The sequence below is a fragment of the Xyrauchen texanus genome, chromosome 2, assembly GCF_025860055.1.
Source record: "Xyrauchen texanus isolate HMW12.3.18 chromosome 2, RBS_HiC_50CHRs, whole genome shotgun sequence".
Classification (NCBI taxonomy): domain Eukaryota; kingdom Metazoa; phylum Chordata; class Actinopteri; order Cypriniformes; family Catostomidae; genus Xyrauchen; species Xyrauchen texanus.
Genome location: NC_068277.1, coordinates 25,263,934 through 25,290,054, shown reverse-complemented (window position 1 = coordinate 25,290,054; position 26,121 = coordinate 25,263,934). Strand labels below are relative to the sequence as shown.

The following is a 26,121-nucleotide window of genomic DNA, read 5'->3' as shown; positions in this document are numbered from 1 at the left end:
CAAACTCATATCATCAACAGAAAGGGTAAAAAGTGGTGCGAGACACACTGGTACTCTAAAGATGTATTCAATAACTCACAAGATGATATCTGACGAAACCGCATATGAATGCACACATCTTGACTGTCGCTGTCTAGATTTTAAATTATTCTCGCAATTCTCTACCATTTTAGTCGCAGTCTGGAGCCCTGATCTGTGCTCTATGCTTCATAAAGGGCTGACTGGCAGGCGAGTGGCCCTTCATGAGATGTTTCAGCATTATAAAGCTCAGACCAAGACAGATTCTACCACTGCTGGTTAATGCACCCTCTGCATAAATGTCTTTTGCCAAGCTGTCAGCTGCCACCAGGATGACGCCTTGCGAAATAACACAGTGCTGGAAAGTACAGGTCCACTTCTTTATCAAGAGCTCACTTTCAGATGTATAGAGATCCATAAATTGTCAACCAATTTAAAGCCTGAACTCTATATCAGCTCAAAATCTAATGGAAAATTTAGAATTTTCAGCAAAACAACTGCCCTGTTGATAAAGATACATGTTACCTAACTCAAATTGTGTCTGCAAGACATGAGGATAGTGCACTATTTACAAGAAAACAAAAATCATATTATCTATCATACCTGATACTGACCATATACTGATTCTGCACTTGAGTAAAAACCTATTCACACCAAATCCAAATTTATAGAATAAAGCACATTCATTCTCTATTTAACTTCACAGAAGGTAACAATATTAAACTGCAATGATCTGTTGTTTTATTGTTTAAATGACAAATAAACACATGCTAATAATGAAAATTCAACATTGACTGTGTCAATTGCTTTGGTGCAAAACGTTTTATGGCTTCTGACAACTTGGTGTCAACAGGCACTTCACTAAAATTTTGGTCAAACAAATGAGCACTAATGAAAAATAAGTGAAAATGATAATGAGATTAAGACTCATAGCAGTAGCCTAATAAAAGCAGTTTTATTTTACATTTCTCTGAGAGGGAAACATGACCAGCCGAGTACTACTCACTTTAAAAGAGACCAAAACGGTTACTTACAATAATAAGAGGATTGTTCCATTCTTCATAGGTGCGAGCTGCATATGGGTAGATGCGATCGTTAATAATATGGAGTGTCGTCATGCCAATAGCCTTCATGGAGCTGAAATAAGCTTCCCAGAACCAGCGGGCCTAGGGAACAAAGAATGACATGGAATATCAATATTTTGAAGGAAGAGCAGACAAACAGAAATATATATATATATATATATATATATATATATATATATATATATATATATATATATATATATATATATATATATATACACATAAAAAACATATGAAAGATGCAAACCAAAGATAAACGATAAAGCCTTTTATATCCCTTTATTCCTACCATCCTGCTCTTGCCTTTATGACCCCTACACACTTTCAAAGGCAAAACAGCCCATTAAAGCCTGATGACATGACTGCAGGGACCATTCCAGACTGTTATGAGCCCTTTAGACTATCAGTCTTTTAACTTTTCCACTCAAGTGGCACCGAGACTGCAGCTAAAGTTTAAAGGCAAAGGTCAGGTCATTCTACTTCATGTGCTCCAATGTAATGCCAATTTTGTGAATTTATTGGTACTGTATAGTACTGCTTAACTTAAAAAATACAAATTCTGTCATCATTTACTCACCGTCATGTTGTTCAAAACCTGCATGACTTTCTTTTTAATGCAGAACACAAAAATACAAATAAAGAATATAATTTCATGCAGTTAAAATGAATGGGGCTGAACCTTTCGAGCTTCAAAAAGGACACAAAAGCATTTTAAAGGTTAGGGCTGGTTATTGAGACAGATTTCCCAATTCAATTAGATTCAGATTCTGTTCTATACTGATTCATATGGGTATATTTCAGTTACAATGTCCCTTTTACTGACATATGAAAGAAATTCTCTCCCAGCTAATGCTGTTGAGTATACAAGGGACCTTCTAGGTATATTACAAAAATATACATTTTACTAATTTTATCTCATTCATTTTTCATAATTTTTGTCACGTTAGCTTTTTAAAAATCAACAAATCCATGTTTTGAATCAATAAATATGATATATTGCATATATTCTATTTTGTTACATGTTTATTGTTTAATTGCATAATTTGTACTTTTTACAAGTATTTACAGTGATTTGATGAACAAGTGCTAAAAACCTGCACTCTCGCTAAGAAAACTACCATTACTGAGATGCGCTATAAATGAGCGCATCTCATTGCAAGATGAGCGCAACTCGAATGGCTTCTTTGCCTCATCCGTTATATTCATGCTTAGAGTTAAATGTTAATTTTTTTGTTCTCTTGATTATTCAATGATATATGTGTGGATCTTTTCTTTGGACACACTATTATATTATACAGAACACCTTCTACTCTCAACAAGCAGCAAGTACTCTCAACAAGCCGCCATCTTGGTTGGTCCAAGACTCACGGCCAGACTGTGTAACAGCTTCTTCCCCCAAGCCATCAGACTCCTCAATACTCAGAGACTGGTTTGACACACACGTGTCCTGAGTTGCACTTTAATTACTGTCACTTTATAACTGTCTGCTACCTCAATAACTGCTATGTGCATAGAACACTATCTCATAGTATGTTATGTTTACATTTTTAGAAACTGTCATCTTTTTGCACTACTGAGTACTAGTCGGCGCTGCACTGTCTATTGTCCTGTTCATTGTCAGTAATTTGTTGTACTGTCCTGTACTTTTTGCACGTTTGCACGTGCACTTTATATAGGTATATATAGGTAGTTTATATAGGTATTTTATTTTGTTGTGTAGTCTCATGTGGTCCTATGTTGGTCCTTTGTTGTTTTTATGTAGCACCATGGTCCTGGAGGAACGTTGTCTCGTTTTGCTGTGTACTGTACTAACTGTATATGGTTGAAACGACAATAAAAACCACTTGACTTAACATGAAAGGATCTCACTACTGATCCCTCCACCACTATACTACAAGATCACTGGTAAGTAAAATCTGAACATTGATCAGCCAGTTGCTAAATACACTGATTAGCCATAACATTATAACCACCCACGGGTGTTGTAAATAATGCTAATCATCTCCTAACAAGGCCAAATATCAAGGTCTGGGTAGATTAGATCAGTTCTCATAATCAACGTGTTTAATGCAGGAGAAATGGGTAGGAGCAAAGATCTGAGCGGCTTTGGCAAGGGCCAAATTGTTATGGCAAGAGGACTGGGTCAGAGCATCTCTGAAAAGGCAAGGCTTGTGGGGTGCTCCCAGTCAGCAGTGGTGATTACCTACTGACACGGACACAAGGAGGGACAAACCAAAAACCGGCAACAGAGTGTTTGTTGGTGATGTTCTATTGGGAAACCTGGGTACGGCCATTCATGACACGTGCAACATACCTAAACATTGTTGCAGACCAGGTACACCCCTTCATGGCAATGGTATTCCATGATGGCAGTGGCCTCTTTCAGAAGGATAATGTGCCCTGCCACACTGCACACATTGTTTGGGAATGGTTTGAGGAACATGATGACGGAAACAAGGTGCTGCCCCATCCACCAAATTCCCCAGCTCTCAATATGATTGAGCATCTGTGGGATGTGCCGGACCAACAAGTCCAATCCACGGTGGCTCCAACTCGCAAATAAAAGGACTTGATGGATTTGCTGCAAATGTCTTGGAGCCAGATACCACAGGTCAGCACTGTTTTGACGGTATCTGGAGGACCAACAGCATATTAGGCAGGTGGTCATAACTGTTTGGCTCATCTGTGTATAGGCGTGAAATTTGGTTGCAAATGCAAGTGATTTCCTCTCACTGTTGAGGGCTGTGCAAAGAGAAAAAGACTGATCTTGGGGGCTGTGCGAAGAGAAAAAGATTGATCTTGGGGGCTGTGCAAAGAGATTTGAGAATCGATATCAAGATTGTTCAAATGAATATTGCGATGCATCAGAAAATATATATTTTTACCCACCCCTAATAAAGGCATCATAAGTATGAAACCATTTGCTATATTCCAAGTATAATGGCTATGCGTGAGCAACAAACAAAAACTCATAGCAACTTACTATTAACTTAAATTCTTGACTAGCATCCACCTCTTGGCATGTTCATCCAAATTTTATGATACTTTTATGGTGCTTAAAGAACCAGATATACTTCATAAGAAATGTGTCTGAACATTTGAAAACAGTATACTGTTGCACAGCTGTTTAGTTTTACCCCTGAACGAAGAACTACTTCTCATCAGCCTCCTTTTTTGAATCTTGAAAGCCTTATTTCATTGAAATTGATGGGAAAAGAGTGACCAGTATAATTCAAAATGTATTCACAAAAGAAACAAACTCAGGTTTGGAATGACATGAGGGTCAAGTAAATTATGATAATCTTCATTTTTATGTGAAATAATCATTTAAGAAAAGGCAATTCAAATGATACAAGATAAAAGCTCCCAACCATTGTTTTTTTTATTTGTGCAGAAAGCTAATATTGCCATAGAGTCTTCAAGCAAATTCTAGTATAAATCTTCTAATTAATTTCTATAGTAATCAGTAACTACAAAATTCTGGTAACTGGTCTAAATTCAACATCATTTTGAACATTAACATAGAAAAAAAAATTATTACTACAATACCTTTGTGTAAACTGTATTATTCACCAATTAAAAATAAAAATAAATAACCTTTCACTAAAAGAACACAGTCTTTACCCTCCACTGCCGATCCATTAACAAACCCAAAGCTCCAACAGAGAGGGGTGAAGAGCACATAATAGTTAATTACCCATAAAACAGTGCTATCTCCTGCTTGGAGGCGCCATGCCGCAGTGGCCCAGCTCCACACTTCTTGGTCCTGCGTGACCCTGCAGATTTTAACAGGGACAACCAAGTGCATGCTGAGGGCAGCCTCATTACCTGGCCTGACCGCAAACAGTGTCAGACTAGACCCAACTACAAAGTGTCAAATGAGACCAGGCTAAGTTTCGAAAAGTAAGAATAATGGCTTTGCTTCACTTTGCCGTGCCAATTACTGAACAACGATACAGACTGAATGGTCTTTATTCTAACAAAGTGATGTTGAGTATTTTGACAAACTAAAGGCTTGTGCAAGCAAAGAGGTTTGTGCAAGCAAATGAAAGGAATAGTTATCAAAAATAACAACTGTCATAATTTCCTTACCCTAATGTCATTCCAAACCTGTATGACTTTCTATCTTATGCAGAACACAAAGGATTTTAATGAAAATCCAGGGACGCAATTTCAATTCAATGGCAGTTGATAGCGACTCACTACAAAGCTTAAAAGAGCATTATAAAAGAAGTCCCTAGGGCTCGTGCATCATATTGCAAGTATTCTGAAGGCATACGATTTTGCTGAAAACCTGAAAAGTAATTTGTCATCAAAAATCTTGACATCAGTAAACAATGCAAGTTCTCACAATTATGAGAATTTTCATTTTTGGGTGAATCCATCTATTCAGCTATGCTCACTTAAATGAGTTCAACTCACTACAGCAATGATATTTCATGATTTATATTGTCTTTTGCAGTGCAGCACATCGTTTTAATGACTAATGCATTTGTTGTCATATTGCCCACATAGAACTCAGGGTACATTAGATGAGTGCTGTCACTTCCCCTTCTCACTGCCCCCACGGGCATGGCTCTAAAACACTGAAGAAATATAACAACGCAAAAACAGCTTTTCTTTTTATTGAGAGAAGATTATTTAAAAAGACTTTCTGATCCCAGGGGGAGTGCAGTCGCCCATAAATCAGCTTGTGATGAAAGTTTCCTTTCCGACCAGGAGGAGGCAGAGAAAACCGCACCCACCAAGCGCTGAACCAAACCCATTTGAACACTTGCAAGAATTTTTACGAGGAGAGAAGAGAAAGCACTGGCTGGTATAAGATACTTCTGACACACTTAAGGTTATTCACAAAAAAATCCTCTATCTACATTCCTATTATGCAGAACAATGGTTTAATATAAAGTTCTATAATCGCTGCTATAGTAACTGCCATGCAAAGAAATGTTAACATCCTTCAATGTGCTGCAAATGCAACATGACAACTTGGTGAAAGTAATGTGTGCTACAATTAGTAAAACAAGCACACAAACTCCATGTTGAGCATCTCCAGTACTCAGACAGGATTACAGCACCATTGCCCTCGAACTACGGCTGTGTCGATACAATGAAATATCGATATATTGCGATTTTCTCACGATATTGTATCGATACTTAGATCCATGTATCGTGATATTTTCAGTGCAGTCAGATGCTTTTATGAGGAGTGAAAGAGACAAACTGATCCTGCAGGATTCATGGTTTCTCTCATGGACATGCGTGGACCTCTCTTACGCATATGGGTCTAGGGTCGGACAAAAGCTTTTATTTTATACTTTATCTTCATTTGCACAATCCCAATGTCGATTCTTAAAATGCCAAGATAGCTCTTTCTTTCTATCTGCAATCCCCAAAAATCAGATGTGCGTAAATACTTTTTTTGCTACAAAAAAATGTGTGTGATTAGCCACTGTACGGTAATGTTTCACTCACCAGTGTTTGAGTGGTGTAGTGGCATAGAAGTTCAGCACTGAGATCTTTTCACTGATTGCTCTGTGTAAAAGTTTTGACTCTTTCTGTGCAATGCGAGTCCAAAGACTAGATCCAAGTAAACCATTTGTTGCTGAATAATGTCTCTTAATATCCTTTCTGTTCAAAACAACAAAAGAAACATTTAATTCTAAACTCACACATAGCATGGATGCTTTAAAGGTGCCATTCATACAAACCCACCTTCAAAGTCCCTGCCACAGGTCTTAGAGGCAGTACCATTTTAGCACTTGTTCTATATGTCTATTGATGTAATACAAGGACTAAATAAATAAATAAATAAAAAAAAAAGGCTAGACTGTCACCAAAATGATGAAAAACGAATGATTAAATAAATTTTGTAAAATGTATATGTCTGTAATTTAACAAGTTAGAAGGTCCCCTGTATAACGAATAACAGCATTAGCTGAAAGAGCATTTCTTTCATACTGTATGCAAGCAAAATGGACATTATAATTGAACTATACCCCAAAAAAAAAAGCTAAATCTAACTATGATATCATGATGTATCGCTATATATCGAATCGTGACATATTGCAATACGTATTGTGCAGTGGCTGGCGATACCCAGCCCTGACTTGAACTGAAAACCTCAGACTCTAAACCCCTTTAATAAGGCACACATGTGATCTATTCAAGGAGGCTGACCCAAACAATGCTCTAGGACAGGGGTATTCAATTAAAGTTTCCAGAGGTCCGGTCTCTACCTTTCCTTCCTAGCAAAGGTCTGGAAAATAATAAATTGCACGGTGTCAGTAGTCAGTATGTCTTTGAAATTATGTTGTTGTTTTTATTTATTTTTTATAGTTATTATAACTTTCCACATTGGCAGCACTACTACTATGTAAAAGAAAAAAATGAAACCATCAAAATAGTCTCTTCAAAGCAAAGATGAGGACGCTGGCCCAGAGACAAAGATAAAGACAAAGCCAAAGCAGTGGGGTGTGAGGGATCTTTTCTACCCAAAGATTAGGTTAATGTATTTCAGAGTGCATTAGTCAAAGGCACTTGGATATTAATATTATAAGATACGATCAACATTTGTTTTCAAGCTGGGTGACAGCAGTCTAGCTTTTGTGTTAAAATATTTTACATTCTGAATATTTATTTTAAAATTCAGATACCCATGTATGGGACATAGGAGTACTTTTAACAGAGAATACATAGGTTACTGTACGGTGATTACGGGGTAACCCCTGAGTGAAAACAAAAATGTCTGAGTGGACCATTTTTATATTTTCCTAAAGTGAGAATCTAAATCACAATAAACGAAATATATATAATGCGGAACGTTCTCATCAGAAGCAGATATCTCTATTAGCAGGCTAACTAATCATTTCTATTAATTAAACCTAACAACAAGAGGTTATGACATTTTCACAAAATTAAAACAAAAAACTGTTTGTTGAAAGGCACGTAACATGCTGATTAATGAAGCTACATTTAGACAGGAAAAAGTTAGTCTAAAAAGGTGACATATGAACTTGTCCTACCACAAACCTGCTTTATCTGAACTGCCCAAGTCATTTATCAGACAGATGAAGATATTTTCACTTTGCTTTATTCTCCTTTTCTGCAGTGTGTTTTAGCAAAAGATGCCAGTCTACATCTACATCGCTGCACACCGCGTCTCCCCTGCTATTGTTAAAATAACCGCACGTGGAACTCTACGTAGCCTAATCAGGCTTTATGCGATGCCTAGTGTATATCTACATGCACGCAGGAAATTAAGCATGTTCGGTGCTTAAGAAAAAGATTATATATATTTTTCTGATCACCCCTGAGTGCTTGTGGTGTGCATAGCTCCATTGTTTTGATGCACTGCACACTAAAACGGTAGAAACGTTAAGATAGGCCAACCGTTATCATTATCTCGTGGTCCGTATGGAACTAAGCTTGGGTCCGCTTATTGGTGACCGCTGCTCTACGGGGTCCTCTTCAGCACACTATGTAGGGCAGGAAGCCAGACTGGATCATGGTTAAATCACTGGTCATCCAAAAATTTTAATTTTGTCAATTTAATCACCCTCAGGTTGTTCCAAAGCCACATGACTTACTTTCTTCCATGGAACACAAAAGGAAAGCTTTTATGAGATAAGTATTGATGTCCAATTTGTTCTTTTGAGTCAGAATTGGTTGATCCTGTTCATGCTTGGTCTGAATGATTTGTTCACAAATCAGTCTGATCTGGTTCTTGAGTTCAACTTACTGGTCATAGTGGTTAAAAGCTCACTGCAGGGGAAGATTATTAGTAAATCCTTACTTAAATTTTGGTGTATTCATTACACAAAGCATCATATGCCTTTTGAAGACATGGATTATAGCGTGCAACTCATATGGACTACATTTATGATACTTTTATGGTGCTTTGGGGTCCATTTTGAAGCTTGAAGGCCTTAGTGCAAATATAAGCTTCAAATTTATTCGAATTTGCACAGGAAAAACAACCAGCAACTACATTCTAGAAACTTCTCCTTTGTGCCTGTGTGAAGAAAGCCAGACAGGTTTATAACCCCTGGCAAAATTTATGGAATCACCACACTTAGAGAATGTTCACCCAGCTTTTTTACTTCATAGCAAATAAACAAATCACAGATAGGACAAAAAAACCAAACACTTTTTGTTTAATAACTGAACATTCTGAAACATCCCTCAAACAAATTAAATAACATTTTTATTAATGGCATATTTTTTTCCAGATCAAGTAGAGGAACACATTATGGAATCACTCAACGTTGAGGGAAAAATTATTGAATCCTCATCATCAATCACAATTAGTACTTTGTTGCTCCTCCTCTGGCTTTTATGACAGCCTGAATTCTTTGAAGCATGGGCTTCACTAATGAAAAACAATATTCACCATCAAGCTGGTTCCAACTTTCTCGAGCAGCGATTGACAGATCAGCTTTGCAGGATGGAGCCTAGTCATGGACCAATTTTTTTGAATTTCCACCATAAATTTTCAATCAAATTGAGATCCAGACTGTTTGCTGGCCAAGTAATTGAGCTGATATGCCTTTCCTGAAGAAAAGCTTTACCACTCTTTGCTCTGTGGCAAGATGGATTACCATTCTGAAAATCCTGTGTGTTGGATTTCCTTGGAGTTTTATAATCCTTTCCATTGTTTAAATTGACAACTCTCTTGTTGGGGCCATGTTTCCTTTCAATTAGCCAAGTCCAACAGCTCGTTAAGGTCTGCAGGCACTCTCATTTAACTGCAGATTACCGACTTGTGCCGGTATTTGTTTTAGAAATGCAAATTACAAGGTGATTCCATAATTTTTTTCCTCAACATTGAGTGATCCCATTATTTTTTCCTCTACCTGATCTGGAAAAAAAATATGCCATTCATTAAAATAATGTAATTACATATGTTTGTGGGATGTTTTACGAGGTCAGAATGTTCAGCTATTAAACTAAAACATTTGTGTGTCATATCTGTGATTTGCTTATTTGCTACAAAGGTAAAAAGTTGAGTGAACACCTCTTAGTGTGGTGATTCCAAAATTTTTTGCCAGGGTTTGTAGACTGACATTAAGGGTGAGTAAATTATTACAGAATTTTAATTTCACGGTTAACTAATCATTTAAAATGTTTGAAGCTTTTTAGAACATATCTTGTTAGAAAAAAAACATTGGCCCAAATCAGTGCTACTTAATCAGAAGAAACTATCAGTTAAATGGTGTTGTTGCTCTTGATTTTGTCCATCAATGCAAAATGACACATAGTCAAAGACTGAGTTGGGAGAGATGACTTGACAAGTAGGGCTGTGGGAAAATAGCGATTTTCCAATGCATCACGATCTTCGTTTGAACGATCTCAATATCGATTCTTAAATCCCAAAATCGATCTTTCACTTTATGTGGCAACCCTCTATAATGCAAGTAAACCACTCGCATGTGCAACCAAATTTTACACTAAGTGACTAAAAAGGTCTATGATTAGCCACTGGCTAGTAAATGTTCAAACTGCACTCATCAGTGATTGAGTGGTATAGTGCAGAAGAAATTATTAGCTCAGAGGTACTTTCACTGAGTGTTGAGAGTAAAAGTTTGGTTTAAAAGGGATCTCTGTGACCAAAGCACGAGATCCACGGATCGATATGTCTCTTTTAATACCCTTTCTGTTTTTTTTTGTTTTTTTACACAGATGCTGATTAAAAACAACAAAAAAAGTAACATTTAATTCTAATCACACATGGATGCGCTAAAGAAATGTGACACGTCTTCTCTTGTTATATGCGCTTACTGGCTGATGCCGCTAGTCTTAAAGAGCCAGTAGCAATTTAGCATGTATTCTACATATCAATCAATATCAATCAGTTATGCAAATACTTAGTATTTAAAAGTTCCTATTCAGCAACTCTAGGCTGGACTTAGAAATCGTACTCTAAAGTTGGTTGCTCCCTCTATTGGTCAGAAATGCAAGAACATACATTATACATATTCCTTACAAAGGCTTTCCAAGACATAACATTTCTGCCTAATATTGAAGTGCCACTGGCATTTTATGCACTTAAAAATGTTATACACTAAAAGCTGTTTTCTGGAAAGGTCAAGAACAAAGATTTCGTTTTTTTAATATATATTTCAAAGACCTTTTTATTTGTACAATGGCAGCCATACAATCGGTCTGCTGTCTGGAAGTATAGGCTAATAAGAAAGGAGTGGATGAAGATGTGTTCAAGTGTGAGCTTATATCACACTGGCTTTGTGCCATTTCATAATTCCAGTGCTAGAAGTATTTCTGCACACAAAGTCCAAACACTACCCCAACACCCATGTAACTAAGCTACAACATTCCCCTCACACACAAGAGGAACGCAGAAATATCCAGCATCAAGATGAAGAACTTGAAAGTATTTAAGTAGCCAAAGCCAACAGAATAAGTATCCAATAATTAGTAATTATTGTTAATATAAATTTTTCTCCATGGTCAATCAAACATAATTTCAGAGTGGAACCAAAACATATCTTTACATTTATTCCATGTGGTTATGCCACTTCAACATAAGCATACAACTGAAGTATGGAAATAAAAATTCAAGAAAAGTGTGTGGTTAACAATTTGTTTGGATAAAGATACATCACTAATACTTAAAATTAGCTTTCATCGTGATTTACTATGACAGGAGAAATTTCATCTTGACAGAATCAAAAGCACACACTTGCAGGAATATTATTTTTGGCATTAACCCATCTGTCTAACGGTTATTTTCATAGTGGAGCTAGCACTCCATTGAAAGAAAATAAAAAATGTTCGCAGAGTAGAAGAGAGGTTGTGGCTCATTTAACCTCGCCTTCACCCTGTATTAAACCTGAGAGCATTGCTTGCGTTTAGTCTGAGAGTGACTCAGCCATCGGTGTGGACAGCATTTGGTAATGTTTAGCAACTGTAATAGTGAGCTGAGGGTTATTGGAATGTTTTTTTTTTTTTTTTTACAAATAGCTCCAAGTGTATTTGTAATTACGCTCAAGATTTAGCAGAAAGAGTTGGACTTAATTTCACTAAAGAAAGTGTCTTCACTTTTATTTTCAGCCCTTGAGTGACGATATCATGACCCATCAACCACCATGATGGTAAAATGCTGCTTATGTTGATGACACACCAAATGCAAATTCTTCAATGGCGTAATCACATTCTTACCTGTCTCTGCATCTCCTCCACCTGTCTGTGAGGGATACTCTTTAAAATCGTATACATCTCTGGCAGCTTTTCTTCTGGAATCACAACAGATGCCCTGCAAGTACACAAGTACAAAAGAAACTTCATTCAATACACTTTGAAATCCATAATTCTCCTGTGACAAGGCAATATTATTGATGAAAAGATTTACGTTATTTTTTCCTGCACTTTTACCTTTTCCAGTCCAGCACTTCAGAGAAAGGTAGAATGTAAGAATCGGCCATGATGACAGGGACACATCCAGCCTGTAGCACGTCACTGAGAGTGGCCTGACCAAGACGGGCCCCACGCAAAACCACACAGAATGATGACTCCTAAAGGACAGACAGAGGACACATTTGTTATTTCTAATAATGATACACTCCCAAACCTTTCTAGTCATGCAGACAGTAGTGTGATCTAGGTGAGTGGTTTGCATGAGGGCATTGTAATGAAAGGTGCAACATGTCTAGAGAGGCTTTGTGCTGAAAGGGAGAGGGGATGCTCTCACAGGGATTCGCCCTCCACTCCTCCCCACTGTGGAACGTCTCCCAGATGTGGTGCAGAACCCAGCCCAGATGATAAGCATACTTCCTGTCTAGACAGGGTTGGACGGGAGATGAGCATTGTGGACAGGAACAGAGATTGTTTCTACTGCTTTTACCAACAGAAAAATGTGTTGTGGGGGCAAAGATCACTGCTGGTTGGGCTGCAGATTTTAAGTCTCTAACATCTTTTGAGACAAGCTCTCTTATGTATCAGTAATGAGAGCTTAACACTGCATGGCACTGAAGAGTATCAATCAACAAAATTACTGATTATTGTGTTATTATAAATTAATTATCCAATAGTTGATAAAGTATGCAAACAGAAAATGGTTTTCAATATTCAGGTGTGATACTAATATTGGAACAAATATATTTAAAATAAGCTAATGTGTATTTGCTTAAGTTTAATTTATTAAATTCAATAAGAATTCATAGTCATTTAGTATGAAAGGATGTATGGGGACACCAACCTGTAGGATCTGTGGGTAGTCGAAGACCTGGCCCTTGTAGCAGCGTTTTCTGACTGATGCCAATCCCTGAGATAGGTTACTGCATTTGTCTAGGAGGAGCAAGGCCTCCCCATTTTCCTCCTTCAGCCTCTCAAGTTCCAAATGGTATTCCCTATGGATGGCTGTCTGAGATGATAGAATGAAGTAGCGACGCGGCCTGGACCAAACATATATTAAAAGATGCTATTAAAGGAACATCCCGGGTTCAATACAATTTAAGATCAATCAACAGCATTTGTGGCATAATGTTGTTTACCACAAAAAAATTATTTTGACTTGTCCCACCTTTACTTTAAAAAAGCAAAAATCGAGGTTACAGTGAGGCACTTGCAATTAAAGTGAATGGGGACAATTTTTGGAGGGTTTAAAAAGGCAGAAATTATAAGCTTATAATTTTAAAAAAGCACTTACATTAATTCTTCTATTAAAACTTTTGTATTATTTGAGCTGTAAAGATGTTTAAATCATCATTTACAGTCATTTTAGGGTTTGTTGACATTACATCGTCATGGCAACGAAGTTGTAAATTAGGATATAACTTTACACAGAAAAGGTTAGTAAGTGAATTTATCACACTAATATCATGTTAACACGCAAGTTGTTTACATCTTGTGGTTATACTTTTGAAACAATTAGTATTTTAATGTTTACGGATTGGACCCATTCAATTCCATTGTAAGTGCCTCACTGTTACCTCGATTATTAAAAAGAGGGGCAAGTCAAAAATAATTTTTGTGGTAATCAAAAATATGCCACAGATGTTGTAGATTGAGCTTAATTTACACTGAACCCAGAATATTCCTTTAATTTAGTTCAATCATTAAAAGAGACAGTTCACCCCCCAAAAAATTATATCATCATTTAATAACCTCATGTTGTTCTAAAACCTGTAAGGATTTCTCTCTTCTGTGGAACATAAAAGCAGATGTTAAGCAGACTGTTCTGTCACAGACACCACAGTTTACTTACATTGGAACTTCTTCCCCATACAATGAAAATGAATGGTGACTGATGCTGTCTGTTCATAACATTCTGCCAATTGGGTTTGGAATGACATGAAGGTGAATAAGGTAAGACAGAATTTAAATGCTTTCAATAAAACTCAGAAAGTGAATAAAGTCCAAGTAGATAAGGAGAATCTCACCCTGGTTGCCTCTCAGGAAGATCCACTTCAGCAGATAAGGGGCTGTACACGGGGAGACTGACATCGTAACCCTGTCTGTAAGTCCATGTGGAGAAGCCTCCCCCAGCCAACAGAGCTCTGCAAAACAAATACAATGAAGATGACAACTCTGTTGCCGCACATATCTGCAAAAGGAGCTGAGATAAAACACTTTGTTCCTTAATCTGCTTTTACATGACAAATGTGCGAACATGCCACTCTGAAGCATTTAACAGACTTGCTTTAGCGTATTCACTCTACAACGAGTCAATAAAACTTCAAACGCCGCTCGTTTGAGGGAAGACTCAATTTAAAGGAGAATGGAGCAAGTAAAGAGAGTGATGCAAATATGGCCACACAAACATACACTGTCTTTTTTATCTCACCCCACACATATGTGCACAAGGGCAGCTGGTTCTGATGAGGCTGCATGCCAAATGGAGCACAGCTGGATGAGCCCAGGAAATTCCCTACAGTTTCAGATAAGTGTTCATCATTTTAGGGCTTTCTAGTACATAAAACTCACCTTTTCCATCCAAAGCAAAAGAGCATGCAAGTAATAGGCTGGGAACCATGGCCATTGTTGCAGTAAATACCAAAAGATTATGTTTGTCTGCATGCTCTAGGCGATAGTTTGCTCTTCTCTTTCATGATTACTCACGGATGCATCTTTGATCTTGGGATCTAGGGAAAACACTAGGGTGATGACACGCATATCAAATTCATGTTAGAAAAAAAAGGTACATCTAAATATCAAGATGAGTAAACACATCTTAAAAGAATAGTTTGCGAAATAGTAAATGACATTGCGAAAATGAACGGCCTTGCTGGGATCGATGAATACCTGAATTAGATAATGGATTTTTGTGTCAATGCAATTTGCAAGCATTAGCCTACAGTCTCTCTCAACCCAAGAGTGATCAAATGCCAAAAAGATACACAAATGCAAACACAGACTGCAGCAGAAGCCCGGAGTCAATCTGATAAGTGTTTTGGACAACTGTGAGAAAGTAGATTCAGTCTCATTAATAAACAACAAAAATAGTGCAATGTTGCACTAAATAGCTGTAAACAACTATATGGAGATCAAAAACTCATCTGCAAGCCCATGAGTTCACAGCTGACATGTCCACAAGTTCAAACCCAGAGCTACACTGACCTCTGCTGGCTCATATTACACCCAGTTCATTATTCCTTTCTAAATTGCCTTGGTTAGTACTTTAAAGCTAAGGATGGCACAAACTTACACTACCTAATACTAATGGTCAGTTCAGACCAAGAATGAAATGAAAACGCACACCAATGACTCATGCTTTACTGTATGATACAACCCCTCTGGCAATACAACTTTAATTTCTCTCACTTTAATGCAGTCATACTGTACTGACATGATATTGGAATATTGGAGGTAAAAGGACAATTAAGGTGATCAGCGATATCAATTTATCTTGAAAATCTTATATCTTATTGGGCTTATATCTTGATCCAACATTTGGAAAGTTTGGACCCACAGGATAAGCAGCTGTATGCAGGGGACAGCTAAGAGTCAAATGCTCAGATCAATATGACATGCCAACAAATTCTAACTGTTGCCATCTTGGAAAAGGCACTTTCTGAAAGTGAATCATGCCGAGTTTACAGAGAACCTTATGGTCATCAAGATTGAAATATGTACAAATCCATTTCTAAATACCTTGCTCTTTTTAAACCCACTGTTTTGTAAATAATGTGGAAACTTAGAAATGTAGCACTGTTGTTACTCTCCCCAAAAGTGGTTACCCCACAAGGAAAAAAAAAAAAAAACACTCCATTAGTAGGCTGTTCAATCCTCCCTCTCCATCTTTGGGTTAATAAAAGGGGAGAGCATTTATTGCATTGGTTAATGTCAGTGTTCAAGAATCCCCCAAAAGGATAATTCTGAACTAAAGGATTATGCATAAAGGATTACTAAGCACACTCATAAACCACCTAGATGAACAATGCATCTTTTATAAGAATGAACTGTGGAAAAATTTGACCAAAAAAAGAGAATGAAAATGAAAAATTTTGTTATCAACACACTAAATAATGTGTTCCAACAAAAGAATGCCACTGTTTTACGTGTACTGGGGTTTTAGGCTACTTAGCAGACCACAGATCTGGATGGCTTGCAATCAGTGTGGAAACAATCATTTTTGACTGCCAAAATGAACTGGAGAACTGAAAAAAATTAACTGGGAAATATCAAGGTATATGAACTGCAATTCAGAAAAAATAAATAAATAATTGTTTAAGGACCATAATAATGTAGTAAATAACCATAAACCTAATAAAAGGAAAGTATCAAGCTTGAGTATAGATATTAGCTCAGAATGTAAATCTCACCTGTCTCTGGGTACATCCAGAGCTGTGTTGTAGTCAGGTGGTCCTCCAGGAAGCATGTTAAACAGTAAGTGGTTCATGCCTTTGTCCCAACTGTAAATGTATTAATAAACATACTGAGTACAGTAAGCCGGTCACAAACAATCAGTTAAACATGTAGTTCTCGCTCTCAGTGGGGCACGTGGTGAGTTATTCGTGGATGCCGTGGAGAATAGCGTGAAGCCCCTACACATAGTAGGTTCCACTCACAATGAACTGTGGAAATAAAGCGAACTGAACTCCGAGCACCTCCTGAGCTGAGATGTCTGAGGTAATTTACAGCATTCTTATAGACAATACTACTCTTGCAAAAATGTTTTAGAAGACTGAAACAAAGAAAGTGAGAACCTTTGACACGGCACGTTCCATGAGACTGCACGTCTCTGAACAAACAGCGAGTCAGACACGCACCTTGACGGATTTTCTGTCATCTGTTCTTAAAAAAATATAATAAAGTGCATTTCTTCGAGATCATGTCTGAGTGTCTAACAGCATTTCTTGTGTCATTCAATTAAACGTCTTCTGTCAGTATGCATACATTACTGCTTGTTTAATTTGATACATTTATCATGGGTTGCAAACTCTTTATTAGGCAACCATTATTGATTTAAGGCTATTCTATTCATTAGGCAATTGTATTGATATTGGAAGTTCCATTCAAAATGTTGTCCCTTGTACCAAGTATAACCAGTAACACCATACACCACGGTAACCCTAAACACTAGTAGGTGAGACTGCATTGGAGCTTTTCAAGGATAAGCATATCTACCGTGGTAACATGGCTAGAGCCTGAGCAGTCTCCCGAATCCGCAGAGAATTCTGATTCAGCACATCAATGGAGGGTATAAACAGGCACGCTCTGGACACATCATCAGTGTAGAAGTCACTGTCCGAGATAGCACTCAGCAGATCATTGTATTCTCGTGACAGGCCAGTGCTGCTAATGGGGACCCCTTCTTCATCCACAAATCGCTGAAGAGGGTAGATGTACACCTGCATACAAATATATGAAATCAATAGATGAAGGCATGTTTAGAGAAAAACTGCATTGACAGCCAAACTCATAAACATAAATTTATTACACAATATTTAGTATCTGTCAGTGGGTTACCTTGATTTTATTCTTGGGATTATATCCACAACGATACACATCAAAGCAAGTGTGCATTCGACAGCTCAGGTCACCCCTCTCTGGAATAGGGCTGCTCCCAGGTATCCTGACCAAAGGTGCATCATGGACACTGCGGCGGTCCAGGCTCCATTCTGCTGAGGACTCAATGGAATGAGGCCAGAACTGGAACATCCCTGTTGCGATCAGCCCCAGTAAAACCACAGAAAAGAGGCTTATGTAATAGATCCTGTGCTTAGTCTTCATGCGGGGGATGAGCACAGGGCCCCGAGAGCCATACTTCACTGAAGCACACATGTTAAGCTTGTCCAGAGCCAAAACAACTGCAAAGATAAAAATAAAATAAAAAAAAATACACACTCATATACATCTATAAATTTCAGACCATTTCATAAAATGTTTTCACAGACACTGAATAACTGGATCATTCCAACGATTCGCTGAGATTTTGGCTTTGAAACTTTTGAAAACTTAAGCATACTTTCATAAGCATCTACAGGTTTCATCAATAAAGAGACTCGTTAAAGTAGGGGATGAAGAAGGGGTCCCCATTAGCAGCACTGGCCTGTCACGAGAATACAATGATCTGCTGAGTGCTATCTCGGACAGTGACTTCTACACTGATGATGTGTAAAGAAGTAAAGAGGTCAATCATCCACATTCAGTGGTTAAATTAGCAGCTACATGATTTGTCAAAGATATCTAGCATACATACTTATAAATGTATGTTTCTCTCAACATTTATTGAAATTTAACAGAGCAGATATACATGTTTACATGTTCACATAGAACTCAAAATACAATACATAAATAAAACTAAAGTTGCACACTTCAAATAGCTCCAACATTATTTTGCTGGAATAGAAATTCAACGATTTAGCACTTATATTTGTCAAAGATGTTTGACTTAAAGCTCTGGGGACATGACGAAATGTTTGCCCTTAAAGCCCCACAGCAGTAGGTAACATAAATAGTCTTGGAAAATTAGTTATATTTAATTATCATAGAATTAGCTAAACTTGTACTGGAAAGTGGGAACGTAAAGGCATCGAATTGTAGGAACGACCCCCAAAAAATTATGTGTGGCAGCTTATTTGTTATTACACTGAGTCGTTTAATTCAAATTAATAACACAATTGACATTTTATGCTGTACTAAATAAAAAAATTCTTATATTTAGTAACAAAAACGTCTATATTTGGGCATCTTAATGTCTGTCTTGATTAGTAAATAAATCCAAAACACACTCGCTAAGTTAGCAGGTTGGCTAGCCATCATAAAATCATCACCAAACCTTCACTGTGTCCAGTTTACGGCCTCACAACTGAGCACGCTTAATTCGTAAATGTTTGTTGTTGTTGTTCATCCAGTACGATGTGACTTAATATGAGATGTGTGTCTTAATTATTTCACATTTTCCTGCTGATAAACCTACAGCTGACAGGAAAGGGTTGATTCCTCTCTTCTTCGGGTAAAGTCTTCTAGTAAGAGGTCTGTAGCGTCACCTGCTGTATTGGAAGAGTGAATGTATCTCGAAACCTACAGAGCCGCCTACTTAGACAGCATTTTTGGGGCATGAAATGGGCGCATGGGCATTTGTTTGTGTCTAGGTAGACAGCTCACTAGATTTTAAGGCACAGCCATAGACAGTGTTCAGTTAATAGTTTCAGCCACCATTTTTATCTTGTTGATACTTATGGAGCAAACATTAGTACAAATCACTTTAAACGTTATTATTGTTTAATATTTAGCACTTACGTTACATTAAGGCAAGATTATCTCTATATTTGATATTTTTTACGCAAGAGACAACCCTCTGAGTCCTGCTTTTTGTTTGTGGTTTAACAAAACCCGGATTAGTTGATATGTCCCGGATTGAGCTAGCTCGATAATTGATGGGGAGGATTGTCGGTTCTTCCAACACATATCTCGGATTTAAGTATGTAGTTCATTTAAACCAGACAGTTGCTTATTAAGACAATTGAGCGTTCGTGTGAGGAGTCAAAAGTTCGCCTAACCTAACACAAAAACAGTGATAACTTTAATGATGGCCAAACAGCGTGCGGCTTATTTCAGCACTGCTGAACTACAGCTTATAATGGAAGGATATGATGAAGTAAGACATTTAATAAAAACCAAAGGGAACACTGTAGCGGCCGCAAAAGTCCGACAGGATGCCTGGCGCAAAATAGCTGCCAAGTTAAATGCGTAAGTATATGTTCTTGCCATGGAGCAGGGACCCTACTGTTACATATTGCATAAATGATTTGCATTCGAAGCCTGGCCTATAATATATGCTTCATAATATCACATGAAATTATTTTCGTACTTTGTTATGGTGCATACATGGCAAAGCAATTAAAATAATAATTATTGATGTACAGTATATGCTTGTACATTACTTTGTATTTGACTTAATAATTGTATTAAAAAGTTATACAAATATAGTGCCTTTCTAGTAATATATATATGACAGCAAAACAAACTGATCAGATTAATGAATAACAAAACTCAAGAAAATAACCATAAGGAAAACATATTTAGGACATGTCAAATAATTGATAAATAACTAAATCAGACAATAACTAAAAAAGAAAAATAACAAGGGCATGTAAAATAATCGGAGAATGAATCAGACTGACAAAACCAATAACCATTGGCTTGAACCTAATATTTTATTTTTGTTTAATGCATATTTTAGTTTTTCACTTTTGAGATTAAACAGTTATTGGTGGACTCACTTTTGAAGACCCCAGCTTTGTACAGTACACACAAATTAAACTGATAACACTTTTCAATATGTTCTATTTCTCAACATTACATTACAATGAATAATACTTTTACAGCATTTTATTAATCTTGTTAATGTTAATTTTGACGTAATGTAGGCTTAAAACATTTTTAAAATCAAAAGTTGTATATGTTAACATTAGTTAATGTACTATAAACTAACATAAACTAACAGTGAACAATTTAGGTTTTATTAACTAACATTAACAAAGATTTATAAATGCTTCATTATTAGTTCATGACACCTAATGCATTAACTAATGTTTACGAATGGTACCTTATTGTCAAGTATTACTAGTACACATGTGCTGACATCAATATGGATAATATGATTACTTGGTCTTTCTTCTAACTGTACTGATAATTACACCTTCATTTTAAATACAGATCCAACCCTATGGGACCTAAAAGGACGTGGCTGCAAGTGAAGGTGAAATACAAGAACATCCTTCAAGGTGGTAAGTTGTCTATGGACTAACTTATGTTAAAGTGTCTTAGAATTGAATAAAAACAAGGATGTGCATACTTTAGTCAACAAGAGAAGGGCTGCAATGAAAAAGACGGAGAAGATTATACTCCCAACAAAAGAGGAGGACACACCTGTAGAAGAGCTGGTCCCTGAGAGTGATGTGGAGGGCCCTGTCATTAAGAGTATTGTTGGGAGCTGCTGCTCTGATCCAGGAGATGTGGCTTGCTGCAGCACTTATGTCAAAGGTATGTGCACCACACTGTTCAATTGTCTCTATGAATTGGTATTACCGGAAGCATACATCATCTATATCGCATCATTTCAGTGACTGAACATGGATTGACCCTGCTTCAGCCACCTATATTATCAGAGGAAGAGGAGGACTCCGTAAGTAATTGCAGCTCTGTTCATTTTAATCTTTAAGGGTGTATCAAGAATCTTAACATGTGATAAGTATTATTATATTATTATGGGATAGTTCACCCAAAAATATACATTTACATTTATGCATTTGGCAGATTTACATTTATGCATTTGGAAGACGCTTTTTCCAAAGCGACTTACAGTGTACTTATTACAGGGACAGTCCCCCCGGAGCAACCTGGAGTTAAGTGCCTTGCTCAAGGACACAATGGTGGTGGCTGTGGTGATCGAATTAGCAACCTTCTGATTACCAGTTATGTGCTTTAGCCCACTACGCCCCACCACTCACCAAAATGTCATCATGTACTCACCCTTATGCCATCCTAGATGTGTATGACATTCTTTATTCTGCAGAACACAATCAAAGATTTTTAGAAGAATGGTGACCAGACCTTCGAAGCTTCAAAAATCACATAAAGGCAGCATAAAAGTAATCCATATGACTCCGGTGGCTTAATAAATGTCTTTAGAAATGATGTTGTAGGTGTGGGTGAGAAACAGATTAATATTTACAGTAAGTCCTTTTTTTTACTAAAATGAAAGTGAAAGTGGAGATTTATAATAAAAAGGAATTTAAATATTGATCTGTTTCTCACCCAAAGTGATTGCATCACCATCATATGGATTACTTGTATGCTGCCTTTTTGTTATTTTTGGAGTTGCAAAGGTCTGGTCACCATTCACATGCATTGAATGGACCAGAAATATTCTTCTAAAAATCTTCATTTTCTGCTGAAGTAATTAATACACATCTGGGATGGCATGTGGGTGAGTAAATGATGAGAGAATTAGATTTTTGGGTAAACTATTACTTTAAATTCAAATAAATACAATTTTACATCCCATAATAGTCATAACATTAATATTTGGTCATATTAAATGCCTGTAGAAGTTGTTTTAATGCTCTCGTTCCAAAGGAACCTGTGGAAGATGTTAAGACCCTGTATAAGAAGTATCTCCAAGCAGAGATCTCCAACAGGAGGCAAGAAATGGCATACAGGGCCTTAAAAATGCGGAAAGTAGAGAAGGAGATAGAGTTGTTGGACAAAAAATTGGCAGTAAGTGTGACATTTTGAATTGACATATAGAATAGAATGTTAATATTGCCACACGGCTAGGCCGGTGGAAATTATTTGTCTGAAAATACAATAGTAAGTGTGAATCTTTTTTTTTTAATACAGGCTGATCCTTGACGTGTATTAAAAATGTTTTTTTATAAACCTGCTGTGTTTTTGGCCATGTTTAAAAAGTTGCAACATTAATGCTTCTAGAAGTATTTTATTGATATACTTGACGTAGCCTCTGTCATCAAACAGAATGCTGTCATAATGGATATGACTTTTCACCTTGCTGAAATCTCTGGGATATAGTTGACTTCTTTAATATTTTCGAGTCATGCACTGACCCTGGCCCCCAGCACTGCACAATCTCATACATCTAATTCTACTCATCTGCATGCTGCATGACCTGAATTAGGCGTGTCAAATATGGAAGACTCCTAAAATGTGCAGAGCTGGGGGGACTTCAGAACCTGGATTGTGAAACACTGCATAGACAACAATAGCCTGTTTGGCCTCAAACTGAAGGAGTACTGGCATTCATGCATTTTCAAATTGCAGGATAAAGAAAGTTGGCATCTGCATATTTAAGATTTTCTTTCAGTTGCTTACAAAATAAAACCCATTATAATAGCCAAACATTCTATTATTATTTTTTTAATTGTAAACTTTAGATTATTTTAAATTATATTCAGTAGGGTGCCACCATGAGAATGAAGCAGCCGTGTCTGTGACAGACTTTCTATTTTTTATCTGCCACTTATAAAGCTGTGATCTAATCCTGTTTATGATAAATAAACCAGAGTAGGTTTGAATTTGAAGACCTGTTTTTTTACATCCATTCCGCGATGAACTTTGAGTTAGTAATTCATGTGATGAGAGAGGTCAAAGGAGAATGGCCAGACTGGTTTGAGCTGACAGAAAGGCTACAGTAACTCAGATAACCACTCTGTACTATTGTAGTGAGCAGAATAGCATGAGCATCCCAAAATGCACAACATATTGAACATAGAGACAGATGGGCTACAACAGCTGAAGACCACGTTGGGAACTTTATTAGGTCCTAGTGTTCCTAATAAAGTGCTCAATGAGTGTATTTTGTGATATCATGAATGATGACAAATGAATTTGAAGCGATATTACACCATGACTATCATGACTGTTCTCACATCGAAGTGCCCTTCGAAGGCTGATTTAGCCCATTTGGAACGCAGGGTTAAACTTGTTCTGGGAGCCAGCCTAATAAAAAGAATGTGTAATAAGTGCAAAACACAGGTGTCAAATTTGTGCATTTGGCCTTTTGGAGAAGAAATAATAAAGGACTGGATTTGGACACTGCTAAATTGTCTTGAATTTGTATTTTTCTTAGAGGCACAAATATAATAATTCAATGTAGAAGTCTGTTTTGGTGGAATAGAAAAATATGAAACTGGGATGATGGCATGTTCAGCTGCTAACGTGTTCAGTCCGAAGTATGTTTCCTGCAGTCCCAGCAGTTCAGAGTGCAGCACTGACTGGACTATTTATCTTGTACAGCCTTCAGGCAATGTAGCTTGTAATGCTTTTCTGTAAACATAATAATATTTTTTTCCAGTCAACATGTGTGGTTGGTTTTACAAGCCAGCTAATCTTAAAAATGTAGATAAGAATTATAGCTGAATCATATACAGTATTTACCCAAAATGTAAGTGCCCAGTCTATAGACATGATCCTTAGAACCATATTTGGTTTATGTATTAAGTAAATACTACAAATATAATGTAGACCAAAATCTGATCTTGAAGCTTTAAAATGGATATGCCATTTGAAATTATGATAACAGAAACTTTTACAAATACGCACTCGGCATACAAAAAACCTTGTCATATCTGATATCGATTAACAAATCTATTTAAAGAATTTTAAATAACACTGATAAGATTTTTAATAAACCTTACCTTGCTTTCATTAACATCTGTATATACACACACGAGTATCTTTGTGCAAAATCCTGATGAATCATTATCCTTAGTTTTTATTTTATTATTTTTAATTCAATGAGTACTAATGACTGTTAAAAAATGCCATTCTAGAAAATGAAGAATTGTTCATACAGGTGATGTGAATTTTTTTATATCATTCAATGTCATGTGTAATTACAGTACAATAGATACAACACAAATACATGTAACACAATTCTGCTAAAATCACAAAATATTACCGGTTGCAACACAAAAAACATTACTTTATAGAAGCTGCTTGCCTCTGAGATTTTATACAGAAACACACAGACACACACAAACCATTCCTCTCTTTGTCTCACAGACTCAAACACACCCATTCACATTGTGTTTAGATTTTTTAACATGGCTCTGGGTCAGAGGAGAACAATCTAGACAAGATGTAAAATATCTACAAATCTGTCTTGTCAGCTGTAAATATACAATCATATCAGTGCATGGTGTCCCTCTGTTATAGTTAAAGGGCTCTAAAGACACCACCCCTTATGAATTTGACCCTTACTTTTCACAAGTCCCAGCTGTGAAGTACAAACCATTTTTGGCAGTTCTCAATCATTCCAACTTAACACAGAGATGACAAATATATAAGTGTTTCAATTTTTTAAAAATGGTCTTCTATGCAAAGTCATTTTCCTTCTCCTCGAACATGTCTTGATTACTGAATTCCTTTAAACAAACACATAGCAAACACCATGGCAAAGAGCTGATGAGAGAGAGAAAAAAAACATAAAATTAGGAGAGATTTCAATGCAAATGCTGTTTTAATTCATATATATATATATATATACACATTTATTTGAATGGAATATTGAGAACCCCCATTAATAGTGAGAAAATTAAGAGCCTCAAGTAATAGCAAAGCTACTACTTCCTTGTCCACTAGATGGCAATAATAATCCATAGTTCATGCAGTGCAATTTCTCATCATTTTGAAAGTGCAAAGTACACTAACAATATCAAAACATACTCTGCTTTTCATATTAAAAAGATCATAATCTTACTTCAATAGTCAGCACTACAATAGCAAGAGCTCCAGCCATATAGATGTACGTCTCAAAATAGTCGACCACCGCTGAGTAACAGCCCTATTTCAAAAGGAGTATTTTAATATGAGAGAAAAAAAAAGCTGTTGCTTGAGTGGATATTGATATTTTTCATCTATGGCACAAACTATGCACAATAACATCATTTCATAAATCTATACTGGTCCCACATACAGCATATTGATTGTGAGAGCAATTAGGTAAATAGGGATGTGTACTACACCCTTTTTCTCCAATACAATCATATTTTACATCCTTTAATTTTTCCTTTAGTTTTTAACTTTCTCTACATAT

At 36.7% G+C, this 26,121-nt stretch overlaps 3 protein-coding genes across 8 annotated transcripts in view; 1 reads left to right on the top strand and 2 right to left on the bottom strand.

Moving 5' to 3' along the window:
- ext2 (exostosin glycosyltransferase 2) overlaps positions 1 to 19,515 on the bottom strand; it is a 42,840-nt gene extending 23,325 nt beyond the window's left edge. The window contains exons 1-9 of one of the 2 annotated variants that reach the window (XM_052154318.1): positions 19,480 to 19,515; positions 18,027 to 18,367; positions 17,685 to 17,908; positions 16,880 to 16,969; positions 14,498 to 14,614; positions 13,315 to 13,510; positions 12,492 to 12,631; positions 12,279 to 12,372; positions 1,053 to 1,184 (exon numbers count right to left, since the gene is read on the bottom strand). In XM_052154318.1, coding sequence (XP_052010278.1) covers positions 1,053 to 1,184; positions 12,279 to 12,372; positions 12,492 to 12,631; positions 13,315 to 13,510; positions 14,498 to 14,614; positions 16,880 to 16,969; positions 17,685 to 17,908; positions 18,027 to 18,341 — 1,308 coding nt within the window. In that variant the 5' untranslated portion in view covers positions 18,342 to 18,367; positions 19,480 to 19,515. Of the gene's footprint in view, positions 1 to 1,052; positions 1,185 to 12,278; positions 12,373 to 12,491; positions 12,632 to 13,314; positions 13,511 to 14,497; positions 14,615 to 16,879; positions 16,970 to 17,684; positions 17,909 to 18,026; positions 18,368 to 19,338 lie in introns of both variants that reach the window. The other variant, XM_052154308.1, reaches the window with a different exon arrangement.
- Positions 19,516 to 19,728: 213 nt separating this feature from the next.
- On the top strand, positions 19,729 to 24,111 carry si:ch211-107p11.3 (GT1 domain-containing protein). Of its 3 annotated transcripts, XM_052153394.1 has the most exons (6): positions 19,729 to 20,252; positions 21,222 to 21,292; positions 21,366 to 21,548; positions 21,629 to 21,690; positions 22,644 to 22,784; positions 22,908 to 24,111. In XM_052153394.1, exons 1-6 carry the CDS (start codon positions 20,089 to 20,091, stop codon positions 22,917 to 22,919), a joined length of 633 nt encoding a protein of 210 aa, XP_052009354.1. In that variant the 5' UTR covers positions 19,729 to 20,088; the 3' UTR covers positions 22,920 to 24,111. The 3 variants fall into 3 exon arrangements, with proteins under 3 accessions (XP_052009354.1, XP_052009345.1, XP_052009336.1); XM_052153385.1 differs by having other exon boundaries at positions 21,222 to 21,289; positions 22,644 to 24,111; XM_052153376.1 differs by having other exon boundaries at positions 22,644 to 24,111.
- A 741-nt stretch (positions 24,112 to 24,852) lies between these two features.
- Positions 24,853 to 26,121, bottom strand: part of LOC127659021 (tetraspanin-18-like) — a 67,097-nt gene continuing 65,828 nt past the window's right edge. For all 3 annotated transcript variants that reach the window (XM_052148644.1, XM_052148635.1, XM_052148653.1), the window contains exons 8-9: positions 25,786 to 25,869; positions 24,853 to 25,487 (exon numbers count right to left, since the gene is read on the bottom strand). In XM_052148644.1, the coding sequence (XP_052004604.1) occupies positions 25,440 to 25,487; positions 25,786 to 25,869 (132 nt within the window). In that variant the 3' untranslated portion in view covers positions 24,853 to 25,439. The remainder of the gene's footprint in view (positions 25,488 to 25,785; positions 25,870 to 26,121) is intronic.

Excerpts from the sequence above, each read along its gene's own strand:
- si:ch211-107p11.3 (XM_052153376.1), top strand. The coding sequence starts at position 20,089 with ATGATGGCCAAACAGCGTGCGGCTTATTTCAGCACTGCTGAACTACAG. Across the intron at positions 21,549-21,628 it reads CTGCAGCACTTATGTCAAAG|TGACTGAACATGGATTGACC; the intron begins GTATGTGCACCA and ends GCATCATTTCAG. Across the intron at positions 21,691-22,643 it reads CAGAGGAAGAGGAGGACTCC|GAACCTGTGGAAGATGTTAA; the intron begins GTAAGTAATTGC and ends CTCGTTCCAAAG.